The 14,244-nt window shown below is 41.0% G+C and overlaps 1 protein-coding gene across 1 annotated transcript; it reads right to left on the reverse strand.

Annotated features, from left to right (window-relative positions):
• Positions 1-271: 271 nt before the first annotated feature.
• LOC309326939 (vomeronasal type-2 receptor 26-like) lies at positions 272-11,451 on the reverse strand (the record flags this gene model as incomplete). The annotated part of the gene is made up of 7 exons (XM_081835967.1): positions 272-1,173; positions 1,937-2,063; positions 3,174-3,401; positions 6,579-7,418; positions 9,099-9,390; positions 10,201-10,325; positions 11,446-11,451. 7 exons carry the CDS (start codon positions 11,449-11,451, stop codon positions 272-274), a joined length of 2,520 nt encoding a protein of 839 aa, XP_081692093.1.
• Between the last annotated feature and the right edge of the window lie 2,793 nt (positions 11,452-14,244).

Consider the following 14,244-nt stretch of genomic DNA (forward strand, 5'->3'; position numbering starts at 1 on the left):
CTGCCTTTTACTAGCCAGCAGAGATCAGTAGGTGTTCCTGCAGATCAGGATTTTTCAAAGGACAGAAGGAGAAAGGATTGGTGCCACCAACTGCAAAGCCTATGATGGCTCCTAATCTGCCTTACGCCATAAGAGTAGGCGTATAACAGCAGCAATTTAAGCCAATTCCTGAAGCCCTTTGTATTGCTGACCTGTTTCTAGTGTTTGTGAAAGGAATCCCATGACTCCACAAAATTTTAGCCTATGAAGGAACATGTGACCCTCAAATGACTTAGTTACTTCTCCTTGTTAAGTGCTCCTTGCTGTTCAACTCAGGCCTTAATGCAATGATATAACATTTGGGGAAGAAGATACAACCCAACAATCCAACACTTGAGGCCAAGATGGAGAAGATCTCAACCACCACCATGTATTTCCCCTTTGTGCTCAGGTAAGTTGGAACAAAAGAGACCCACACACTGCAAAACACCAACATGCTGAAAGTGATGAACTTGGCCTCATTAAAAGTGCTGGGCAATGTCCTAGCAAAGAAAGCCACAATGAAGCTGACAAGAGCCAGGAATCCCATGTATCCCAGAACACAGTAAAACATAGAGGCAGACCCTTCATTACATTCAGCTACAATTTCTTTAGACAAGGAGTCCATGTCCAAATCTGGGAAAGGAGGAGCAGTACAGAGCCATACAGTACAAATAGCTCCTTGCATGAGAGAACAGGAGAGAACAATTGAAGTTGCCAGTTTTTTCCCCACCCAGTTCCTTACTCTGGACCCTGGCCTTGTAGCCATGAATGCCAAAACCACAGTGGTTGTTTTTGCCAACACAGAAGAAACAGCCACAGAGAAGATGATGCCAAAGGTTGTTTGTCGTAGAAGGCAGGTTGCTATCTGAGGTCTCCCAATGAACAGCAATGAACAGAGGAAGCAGAGCAGGAGAGCGACCAGCAGAGTGTAGGTGAGACTTCGATTGTTGGCTTTGACGATGGGGGTGTTTTTGTATTTAATGAATATCCCGAGTACCAAAGCTGTGATCACAGAAAATGAAAGTGCCAAGAAAACTAAAATGATGCTCAAAGCTTCCTCATAAGATAGAAAGTTTAAAATCTTGGGAAGGCATCCATCTTGGTGTTTATTTGGATACTGATCTGCTGGGCATCTGATGCACTTGTCGCTGTCTGAAAAAAGAAAGAAAATGATAACTCCATATTCCAAACAAGTGAGGGACAAAAACATATAGTGCCATCATATATATTTCTACTCAGAAGTAAGTCCCATTAAATTCAATAGAGTATATTTATCAGTAGGTGGTTTTAGGATTGCTGTGTGTAGCATGTAAACATTGGGAGAACAGAAGCCTGCAGGGAGCTATCAGGCACAATGGTTCAATATAAACTCCTGTTGTTTCAACAGCTAATAAGCAATTTCTTGTTTTAGGATCTATACATAATTGGAGATGCTTAATGCTGAAAGGGATTGTTATATCTAGGCTAAGGTTTGGTGGTTAGCTTCAAAATGGATGTGTTCATTGGTTGAGCTTTATTCTTCATGCAGAAGGACATAACTTCATTCCTTGGTATCACCTGAAACTATCAGGTAGAAGGTGATATCAGAAATCTCTCCTTATGATTGCAATTCTTAGCATGCCTGCTCAGAAATAAGTCCCCTTGAATTACTTTTGTGTGGGAGCCACCACTTACCAGAATGAATAATACCAGCTAGTAAAGGGACAAATAATCCATCCTAGTATAAGGCCCTAAGATGGAACTGTAGATGCTGCTTTGCTATCCTTAAAGCACAAGAAATAAATGCTAATTCCTCTTGGTTTTCTTGCAAAGAATCTCTGAAATAAATTAGATTTCTTTGGAAGGGATGATGTAGTCAGAACCATGCCTACTCATGTGTTAATGTTTTAAGATGATCATGTGCGAGGTCACCTACCCATGACAACAGAAATCATTTCTTCTGGACATGCATCACAGTCGTAGCAACAGAATGGTTCACCATCTTTCTTTTTCCTAATAGATCCTGGGCTGCATTTATCATTGCACACTGAAGAGGGTGACATCTTTCATAAAGACAAGGGAAGAAAAGCTTAGTGCACGCTGCTCTCAATGAATGATTCAAATTTAACTGAATGGCATCACAGACCTGGGAGAGAACACTGCTAATTTTTTTCTAGGAAATGATTTCACAGGCCTTCACAGCCCTGGTATTAATTCCACCCATGTCTTTTTAAAGGCAATCAAAATACAATATGCAGATGATATTATTATTATTATTATTATTATTATTATTATTATTATTTTCATTATTATTTTCATTATTATTTTCATTATTAACTTCATTGATGTACATGAGTGATTAAGGGGAGGAAAGATCACTATACCACTGGCTTATTCCGTTTACTCTACTGTATAATTTTGCTGGAGTAGAAAAGTTGTAGCACATGATTTGCATGCAAAAGGCCCAAACTTCAGTCCTTGGTATCTCCAGGCAACGCTGAGAAAAGGCTTCTTTCTGAATCCCCAGTCAATCATGTAGACAACCATGAGTTAGATGACCTAGGGGCCTGACTCAGTATGACAGATTTCCATGTTTCTAAGGGGTAGATCATTGTCCAAAATGCTCCTTTAGAATATATTAACAAAAGCTCTTGTGACAGGGTCACAATATTGGCAGCTTTGTACTTTCTAAGGAGATTTACCTTATTATGGCAAGGTAAAGGTAAAGGACCCCTGGGCAGTTAAGTCCAGTCAAAGGCAACTATGGGGTGTGGCACCCATCTCACTTTTCAGGTTGAGGGAGCCGGCATTTGTCTGCAGACAACTTTCCAGGTCATTTGGCGAGCATGGCTAAACTGCTTCTGGCCCAAAGGGACACGTGATTGGTGCCAGAGTGCATGGAAATGCCGTTTATGTTCCCATTGCAGTGGTACCTATTTATATATGTGCACTGTTATGCTTTTGAACTGCTAGGTTGGCAGAATCTGTGATAGAGCAATGGGAGCTCACCACCATTGCATGGATTCAAACCACCAACCTTCTGATTGGCAAACCCAAGAGGCTCAATGGTTTAGACCACAGTGCCACCCATGTCCCTTTATTTTGGTAAAAATGGTCCATCTACAACTGATATCACAACATTCAACCACTGATAACCATTAACCAGAGAATACCTGCATAAACTTGCTGTGCCATGTGATGATCTCCTCACTAATCATGAACTCTCTGCCTGAAAAAGCCCATGGATCCATCCTTCCCACTTTCACCCTTTCAAAGGATTTGTTAGGGAAAGTAACCCAGTTTATAATATCAAATCCGCTTTCTAATTCACCTTTCCCATCTAAAGACAACTGGTCCCCAGCACTGTTGTTAAATGAGATTCTCTTCAGGAAAGGATGAATCTACAGTTGAAGAGGCAAAAACACATTTACAAAATTATAGGAGGTAGAGCAGTATATCATTTTACAAATTTCACTCTAGTCTTTTTTAAGTAATAGATTAGAAATGCGTGTGAGAGAGCAAGGAAGTGCTTGCTGGTTCTACCACCTCTGTGATCTAGAACCTGAGTTCTTTCACCCTCTGCCTGAATTGCAGTCCTATTTGTTTAGGGTTCTAAATTGCATAGCAATCTATGTGAATACATCAAGGTCCATGTTTCAGAAGCTACCCACTTCATGCATTAAGTGTGACAGTGATGGTCATGGTCATGTGACAGAGTGGGCAGGACTAAATAGGGCATCCTGATTCTCCATAATTACATGACAGAAACTCACCCCTAAAAGGGCATCTGAGTTTGATTGGTTTACCCTTTTTAAAACAATACTTCAATCCTGCCTTTCCACCCCTTACGATCTACAAGGTGTTAATGTGAATATAAAACAACAGATAAAACATAATTAACATGAAAGTCAATTTTAAACAAAAATAGCCAGAAAACAGCAGGAGTCTCAAAGGCAATAAGTCATCCTAATTGCCATCAGAAGTAGCATCATTTTAAATTGTCAACGAAACCACAGAAGTGAGGGAAGCAGATGAGAGTTCTACAGCCAATGGCCCGTTCTGTGAAGTCGCTCAGTGGACTTAATATGTTGATCGTGACCGTATAGCAGCTGATGGTGCTTGGTGCAGGGACATAGCACAGTTTGGGGACACACAGAGGAAGGACGCCATTGTTGACATGCATGAACAAATAAGTTTGTATTGGAGAAGGAAGTCTTTGAGGCATCATGGTTCTAGACTGCAGGGCCACCCAAAACATTTTGGTACCTGTGGCAGACCCCAAAATGGGTCTTTTCCCCACTTGGTTTTTTTTAAAAAAATAATATTTATTCAAATTTTCAAAAATACAGAAAAAGATAAAAAATAAAGAAATAAAAACTTATAAAAACCAAAAAAGTACATAACAGAAAAAAAAGAAAATACAAATTCAAATTACATCCTCTCATTAACTTGTTTCTTGGACCTCCTCACACCTCCCTTTTTGTATTCTAATTTATTCATTATTTCAGCAAATTCTTCCCATACTTCTCAATTTTTATTTAAGCAATTTATCTTAACAATCTGTCTCTATTTAACATTAATTTCATTAACCTTATCTTAACTTCAAAACCGTAGAGTTTCAAAATTTAAACCATATTTATATTTAAATTCCTTCAAACCTTTCTGCTAAAGCCAATTAATTCCTTTCCAGCACATTCTGATATTTCATTAGTATTACACTAATTGCAAAAATAAAAAGATATATAAAAAGAAGTTCTCTTTTAATTTTATCCAACGTCCCTTCTTCCTGGTTTCGGGTTATGTCAGTCCTTTCTACCCATTACATCATGTCCATCAATCTGGTGTTCTGATGTCCGAGGCTCTCAGGTCTCTTCTATGCCCCTCTGCAGGTTTTCTTGTTCTTGTTTGTGGTTACACACCTCCTTATTCCTTGTTGGATTCTTTCGTAGTTTCTTCCCTTTCTGCTTGGGGGGTGGGTTTACGGGGGATTCCATGCAGTAATAATCTCAATTTTCTTTCATCAGGTTGTTCCATTCCCCATGTTCCCACTCCCCTATGTTAATTTTGTAATCCAAAAGGTAGTTGTTCCAGAGGTAATTAATTTGTTTCACAGTCCCACCAGAGCTAAGAACTTCCTTAACTCCAGAGACTTGCAGACACTCTCCAGATTCAATCCAAATTCAATCTTCCAATGTTGCAGCTTTTGGTCATGTAAGACTTTGGATCTCTCCCTTTGTATCTTTTGAGGTACAATCACGGCCTCTCCCATCTTCATCTGGGGGGGGGGTCTTTTCCCCACTTGGGAAGGAGGGGATCAGGGAAGGTCTACATTAGTAAAAGGAGTGGAGAGAAACAAAGATCTGTTCCCTCCTGAGGTGGTTGCCTCACCTTGCTTCTTGTGCTGACTGGCCCTGCCAGACCATAGAAAACTTTTCAAGTCAAAACCAGCTCTTTGATTAGACCCAGAAACCAACTGTTCCTGAAACAGGAGGCTCAATACATCAACATAAATCTTTTGAGTATTATAAGCTCTGGTCAATGCACAGCTCCAGTACAATACATTTTCCTGCATGAAGCAAAGGACACAATGACATACTCCCCATTCCACTAGACTAGACTGGAAGTTGATGGGTCATGGGGTAGCATTCTCTTCCTAAGGAAGCTAGCAGTGAGGGGGTGGGACAGAAAAGCCATGCTTATGTAGCATAATCTAGAAAGCCATAGTCCCCCATTCCTTGTCTAATGGTAGGGCAGGCACTGGAGGTACAGGGCGTTTTTCCTTTTAAAATGTTAGATGCTTCAGCTTCTGCAGCTGACAATGAATATGGGTTACTTTTCTTCATTGCTCTCTTCATTCTCTTTGAGAAAGCAAGATGAGGCAGCCATGCAAGCTGCATCTGCTTACAGTGGCTGCTAGTAAATGTGATTCTCCTCTCCTCTACATTCCATAATGAATGGTGGGGATTTAAATTATTGTGCTCCCTCTATCTTGTTTGTGTCTTGTTATGGTTGGTGATCAGTTTTGTTGTTAGTACTGGCTCTGGTGTAATCGCTTGAATAGTTGAGCAGGAAGGAGCTCCTGGTTAGTGTGAAACATGTAGACACAGCAGTTAATTATGACTGAGATATAGAAGGGAGGTGAATGTTACGTGGGATGCAGAAGGATGCAGAGAGGGGAAATGGGGACCAAAGGTTCCAAATGCTGGTTCCTAACTTGCAAATGATGCTTTTGGGGGCTCAAACATTATATCTGCACCAGATCCAAGTGAGGGGAGCAGGAAGTTGCAACGTGATAAAAGAAATGTGAGAATCCATTTTACTTCCAGAAGCAGGATAAGATTGGTCATGTGAAAATGAAGAAAGAGTCCTATCATACATGGTGTAAATATCCCTAATGTCTGACAAGATGGGGAAAAGATGGACTCCTATAGTTAGCAGTGTAAAAAGCTGACAAGGTAGAAGTAGAAATGCTCATTACTGGATAGCAGATAGTCAGTTATCACAATCTTTAAACATGAGGGTTTGATATGGATTTTCTATTCACGTCCATCAAGATGTTTTGGTTAAAGAGCTAGTACCTGCCATGGTTGAAGGTTTGGAAGTGTTGCGACTACTCTGGGCTTGGACTTCAATGAGTACATGGTGTTTAAAGCATGTGCTATGATGTAAACAGCATTGTATATACTGTAGCTTTGGGGAGTCATGCTCATTTCAAAAAATGGTCCAGAAAGGCTCTCCAGCTTCTCTTCCCCCGTGCAGGTCCCATCGTTCTCTCCATCCATAGGGGAATCTAAAAATACACAGTCAAAAGCTTGTGCCCAGAATTCTTGGATGAACTTGTCTCCATTGGCTGAGTAGGGATTTATGGTCAGAAGGAAATTTTTGAATTCCTGTACCTCAGTGGAGTGGACTGCAAAAGACAAGGCTCCCTGGAAGACTTGTATATCCCAATTCCTTTGAAACTGCACTGCTGGGAAGTCCCATTGGGCTGTCAGAATCCACATTCTTCCTTGAGCATCTGCCATATCTCCTGCTTGTACTAGAAAATATTTCAAAATCATTGTAGAATGAGTTTCTGCAAATACAACAAGTGCTTTGACTGTGTTGTTCTTGAAAAGATGAAGCATGCTCTCTGCCTTCATGTACCCTTCAAATATTTCAGAGAAGTCCGACAGAGCAGGCATCTTGTCAGTGAATGCCGCACAGATGCCGCTTTGTGAAAGTCTTGGCATCAAGCTTCCCACAAAATTTTCTCCTTTATCATTATCCTCTGTTATGATCCCAACCCACGTCCACTCAAAATGCAGAAGTAATTGAACAATTCCAATGTACTGATACTCTTCATTGGGGACCACGCGGTACATGAAAGGGAACTGGGTCTTAGAACTCAGAGAAGGACCAAATAAATAATAAGAGACCTATGCAAGAGCAAAGAGTTTGTCAAACATTGAACAGAGATTTACAGTACAAGATATACAGTCAAAAGTACTCATGCAAGAGATTTGCCTTTAAAATTTCAAGACATGATTATGTATGTAGTGGTAAAGACTAGAATTTATTATGCCAAAAAATAGAGGAAAACAAATTCTATTGCAGGAGACAAAGTATATGAATGTGCAGGTTTCTTATAATGGATGGCCATTGCCCGAAGCTCAGTTCCATCCACATTCCCATCTTATTATATGCCAATGGCACAGTCACCTTGTCTCCCACAAGTGTTGGCTTGAAGCAGCTCCAGTGCTGCTGCTAGGAATATTGTACAGCCAACAGACTGGAACTGAACTTCGCAAAATCTAAAGCGCTTTTTTCCTCAAGAACTTGGAAGCCTCATAGATGGGAGATCAGCAGAAACCCATTAGAACAGGTTAAAAACTTTAAATAACTAGGCATCCACTTCCAATATAATGCTTCCTGGAAATACCATTGTAAGCTTGCACTTAACGGAGTGGATACTCCAGCTCTATCACCTGTTTCTTCTTTAACAGAGAGAATCAGTTCGTCCCACCTGCACTAAAGGTCTTTAATGCCAAAGTAGTCCCAAAACTCCTGTATGGCATTCCATTATGCATTGGTGCAGTTAACCAATCTAAATTTATGTGCAAAATCCAGGTGCTGCCAAATTGTGTGTCATATGCAGCCATGTGTCTGGAAACTGGACAAAGGCTGCTGGAAACCAAAGCGTGGCTCACCACTATAAAATTCTGGCTCCGTCTACATTTCATGTCCTATCTGTCTTTTTCAACTTTCCACATGCTGGCAGAATCCTACCACTCCAAATGCCTATCTTGCAGTGAGAGCAAAATCAGAACCTGTGGCCTATCGCTTGAGTCACTGCTTCTGCAGAATCCTAGAGATTGAATTCCAAACCCTTTGCAGTGCAGCCAACAAAACCTGTTCCCCACTGGGGTTGGGAATTCCACCCTCGTTTTGCCAGGACACTCCATTTTTACACCAGCTTTACAATCCCCAGGTATGCAGAGCTCTTTCCCTCACAAGATTTAACATCTTACTGTCTGCAGTTTTGCAAGGTCGATCCTTGAAAATCCCATACTCATACTGACCTTGTGGCACAAAACAGGTTGAATCCATCACACACGTTTTATTTTATTTCCTATTTTATGCAAAAATATATGATAAATATTTGCCCCCCTTATTGAAGGAAGGAATTTATTGCACCCACTCTTCCAGGGTGTCTTATCTGCTAAACAATTGTAGTGATGATGTTGTGGAGAATGTAGCAAGATTTTTGAGTGACTCTGTGAAATTACACTTGTCTTTAGATCCATCTTTGAATCTCATGATGTCTGGACAGTTTTATCTGAAAGTATCTCCTGTTATGTTTTGTTAACTGTGTTGTGCTCTGATCCATGTATATGATGCACTTTTTTATGCCAATAAAGGAGATTGAAAATTCATGAGGACAAGAGCGATTGTTAATATTATTTTTTAAAAGTAGGTTTTTCTCCACAAAGAAGCATTCACAGCTTCTCTACCTTTCTCCTTCACATACTCAAATATGTTTGCTCCAGTTCTAAGAATACAAGAAAGGGATGCATGTCAGGTGTTTGAAACCCACATGTCTCATAGAAATATCCTACCTGCGGGATCTTATAGATGCCTAAGATGGTAGCCATGTAAAAGGAGGTTTCAGCATCGAGTCCCCCAATGGCAGCTATCAGATTGTTCTTTGTGCCACACTTATAGTTGGGGACTGTCCTTTTCTGGCTAAAAAGAAGGTTCAGAGTGGTTTGATATGTCAACTTTTCGTTGAAGTAGCTGTCATAGATGTGGAATCCCAATGTAGCATTTGGTAAAATCCTGGGATTCTCGTTGATCTCCTTAACTGCATACACGAAGGCCTGTAAATACTGGTAGTATTTCGTTACTACACTGAAATAAGAGTGCAGGTTATATAACCCATAAATTGTCTACACCTCATGAACTACTTGTCAAGTCCACATTGTTCATATAGAGGAGTCTGCAGGCATTAATGACTTGAACAGGAAGCATGGCAAGGAAGAAACCTGTAGGGCAGTCTGTTTTGTCTTGTCCCAAATGTTCCACTGAAGAAAATGATGCTAGTGAATTTCTGTGGTGGGCAGCCAGTTGTATCTTTGCAAATCCCATGTGATTGAGAACCCAGATCTTCTAGGGATCTGAATCACCCATGGAACCTCAGTGTATACAAAAGGCTTCTTGCTGCAGAAGTTCATTGTCATCACATGTAGGAGCAAGATAATTTGCAGCCCCCTGAGGGACTAAATGTGTGGGTCCCGTCTGCTTGCACTGCCACTTCAAGGCCGTAATGTCTGAAATGGCACTTACTGTACATTATCACATCATTAAATGCTTCAAAATCATACGGAAATAATCAGACACACAATCTTGCATGGGGAGGTATTCAAGTGACAGATCAGGGGACTGGAGATCTAGCAGAAGAGGGAACGGCAAAATGTAGGGTAGATCAAGGGTGTGCAAATACATTTTCTATTAACATCAAAGAATAATGGCATACACTGAGCTCTATCCAGGGCTAGTCCCACTGAAATTAAGGAATATGACTTAGGTTCATTGATTTCAGTAGGTCTGCTTCAAGAAGGACTAGCATTGGATACAACCCATTATTACGGTTAGGAATTGTAAATTTTAAAAAATTCATTATGACCTGCTTATGGACATCTTATGGAAAAAGATACTTACAGAGATTCTCCAACAAACATGGCATTGGGGTGTTCATCAAAGGTTATAGTATTAAAGAAAGAGAAGAACTGAGAAAAAATACTGCCAATGATGAGGTCACCTTGCTCATAATACTCATGCGGGATCTGTAGGGGATCGTTCACACTGCAAGTAGCTGGTTGTGACTTGCTCTCAATTTGGGGAAGAAACGCCAGTGTTAACATCAGTAGCCACAGCAACAATAACAACATTGCACATAAGGGTGAATTATTTTCTACCAAAGCAAACCCACTCTTCCAAGCTAATTCATTATTATATAATAGCAGCTGGTTCAGAACAGATTTGTTTCTATACTCTCTTGATGCTGCAAGTCGATAGTGATACTATGTGGCCTGTGAAATAGCTCTTCCTGTCCACAATCCACACCCCAAACTCTGAAAAGCACAGACATAAGTTTTATATGTATTTTCATATTGATTACTTTTTATGAGTGTAGTCAATGAAAATCCATGTTGTCGTCAGCCAGAAAGGATTACTGTAATTTGACATAATTATAAGGTAATTATAAATTAGCTCCTTAAATGTTCTCCTCATAGAGAACAGAACAGCAGAAGAAAACATGTTGGTTAGGTGTTATCTCAGGGCTGTTCCTTTCTGGGTTCAAGATCAACACCTGGACATACTATGACACTGAGCAAGAAAATACATACAGAAAACCAAAGTCTTGGGACAAAGACATAGGAATAGGGAACTTGTGCCTGTCCATATGTTGCTGGACTCCAGCCTCCATCTTCCCTGATTACTGACCATGCCTGCTAGGACTTAAGGGAATTGGAGTCCTACAACAACTGGAGAATTTCAAGTTTCCTATTCTAGCTTGTTAAGTGGATATAAAGGAGAATAGTATTAATGTCATCCCTCTGCAACTTTGCATAGGATTACAGTGGTTGAATGCATTCTACACCGGGCTGCTTTAGTACATTAATATAAACATTTAATGATACTATGGTGGTGGTGGTGACAGTGATTAACCATATTGTAGTCATCCTTTTACATAAGGTTCTAGGGTTGAAATGCATGGCATAAAAATAATAGAATAAAAGAATACATAACATTTCAATATAATTGACATAAAAGTTACCTTTAAAAAATCAAAATAATAGAAGAGCAGGTGATAATTTTTTTCTCATTACAGTGGTAACTCTGGATACGAATGGGATCTGTTCCAGATCCCTGTTCGCATCCTGAAGCAAATGTAACCCTCACCTTCATGTCTACGCGTGTGTGGGTCGTGATTCGCAGCTTCCACGCATGCTCGTGACCTCATTTTGACCGTCTGCACATGCATGAGTGGTGAAACCCAGAAGTAAAGCGTTCTGTTACTTCCAGGTCGCCGCGGAGTGCAACCCGAAAGCCCTCAACCTGAAGCATATTTAACCCGAGGTATGACTGTAGTTCTGAATACCAACCCCTCCCAAAGACCTGGATAAAGAGGTGCATTGTCAGCTGCTGCTGAAAACTTAATTATGTTGCCGCTTGATGCACCTCTGAGGGAAGGTCACTTCAGAGGCAGGTTGTAACCACAGAGATGGGTGTCCCAAACTTTTCCAGGAGGTGGCATCACCAGCAAGGCCTCCTCTGCAGATCATAACTCACAAGCAAGTTGGGATGAAGTACTCTTTCAGATAGTTGCTCTCAAGGTTTTGAGGGCCTTATATAAGCTTCAGTACCTTGGAATAGGTTCATAAGTGGGCTGACAAACAGTGCTACTCCTTGACTTTCCTTTTTATGTTCTCAATCAGCCATGATCACCAGCACTCTGATCACTGCTTTCTGCATTAGTTGTTGTTTCTGGACTATCTTCAAGGGCAGCTTCCTTTATAGGGCATTATAATAGTTCAGTTACCAGAACATGGGTCGCTGTAGCTATTGTATATGCAGAAACACTGTCTTCATTGGATTTCATATTGTTGCTGCATGAAGTAGAAACAGTTGATATGACAGAGATGGCTCTCAGAAGCAGGCTTTCAGCTGTTTATCTTCAGACTCCTCTGTGATTGGGAGAGCAATGCAACTAGCATTGGGAAGAATAAGCTGTGCCATAGCCCATGCTTTTACATGTAGTCTTTGGCTGACAAAATTGTGGATGGATGTAATGAAGCATCTGTCCCTATGTTTTATTCTGTACTGACACATATGGGATTCCAGGCTATCAGCTTTGCCTTAGCCAGGATGCTTTTTGCAATGTGGGAGTCTCTTTTGATACCTGAGCACTGTCATGGATTTCTGGGGAGGAAGATGGCGGACTAAACCTCTCTCTTGTTGACACTCTATCGAAAGAGATAATTATGTGGTGATCAGTGATGTAGCCAACTCACAAATCTTGGTTATCACATTCACTCTGGAAAAACAGGGAACTAGGGATAAAACTCTGATGCTCTGAAAAAGCTGTTCCATGCTGGGAGACTGAGAAGCTTTGCGGGACTCAGATGGGGGTGACTTAGAGCGTAGGAACTTCCATCATGCCCAAACACTACATAATAATCCTTAGGGTCAATCCTGAAGGCACAGCCCATTGAGGGTGCTCCATCAGCACAGCCAGTGCCGGTGAACAGCATTCACATAGCAAGTGAATTGATGAAGCTGCTTAAAAAGTTTTGCCAGCAGCCATGTGAATCTCTATTGGCTTGGATGCTGTGTTTGTGGGATGGGGGTGATGATGGCTCGAGGAGGTGGAGAATATGAGGAGTGTGGCAATGCATTTAGCTTTACAGCAGAGACTATATGGAGCTGAGGAAGGCAAGGGAATCATTCATTGCTTGATTGGTTAATGCTTGCCATGATGCTTGGGGATGGGGGATAGCTGTGATGGAGATTGGCATTTTTGCAAGGGCCCCAGTGGAAGGGTCCTTTGCTATCAAACTTGTGACTGCTGGGGGGAGAAGTAGGGTTAGCCTATCTGACACAGATCAGATTGACATAGAGAAAGGTGGCAAGGAAAAGAAAGTTCTGAGCTGTGCCAGGGAAGGGGGCATGGGGACAGGAGTCTTCAGTGGCTGCCCTGAATAAATAAACCTCGGCCATGAGAGCATCTGTTTTGTAGAATAGGCTTGCATTAGATATGATTACAGCTGTTCAGGGAGGGGGTTGCACTCTTCTAAAGCAGGAATGTTGCACATATATTCCAGTTAAGTCTAACTTTTTGCATAAGGCTGTGCATGCTTTATATCAAGACAGTGTCAAGATAGCCAACTTGGAACAGGAATTATGGTGGGTTATGGCCAAGGGGTGGTTCCAAGGACTTGGAAAGTAGTGGCACCACTTATTGATACTTTTTGTTACCATTATAGCAATTGGATTACTTCCTCTCACTGGCTAGCATACACCCATAGACTGGAGAAACCTACAGGAAAATAACAAGCCATAGACAATAGTTCAGAAACATTAGAAGGAAAGAGCAACATGAAACTTTGTGGGAGTCCTGATCTAATTCAGGTTTTCTTTATTGACAGCTTGCACCATGGGGATTTTTTCACAACTACACATACAGCCACAGTGATGCAGTTGTGATGATGTCTAACAATGGTGGAAGGGTGCTTCAGTGTATGCCCTAGCTATGCTGCTTCTGCACAGAAGCCTCCATATGTAACAGGGAATGCTAATGTAATCCACAGAGTATAAGATTTGATATATTAAATTCTCATACAATATAAACTCTCTGAGAAGGTTCACATTACCAGAAGAAAATTCTGAACAAATACAGCTATCAGCCTATCATAGAACATTGTACACAGTTCTACATTCATACATGGACCAGTTGGACAAATGTTGCAGAATTGTAGATCTCATCATCCCAAATATTGGCCATGATGGCTGAGGTTGATGGGAGTCCAATAACACCAGGAGGGCCACAGGTTCTCCACAACTGCCCTGTGGCCTCATCCCAAGGCCTAGTTCTTCTGGATATATCTTCTTGTTCAGTATTATACTAAACCCAGGTGTTGCTCCTGACTCCTGATACTAAGGATCCTGTGAGAGATGCCACTTGATAAACATGTTTTCTTC

This window comes from Podarcis erhardii (assembly GCF_964252035.2).
Source record: "Podarcis erhardii genome assembly, chromosome: 13".
In the NCBI taxonomy this organism is placed as follows: domain Eukaryota; kingdom Metazoa; phylum Chordata; class Lepidosauria; order Squamata; family Lacertidae; genus Podarcis; species Podarcis erhardii.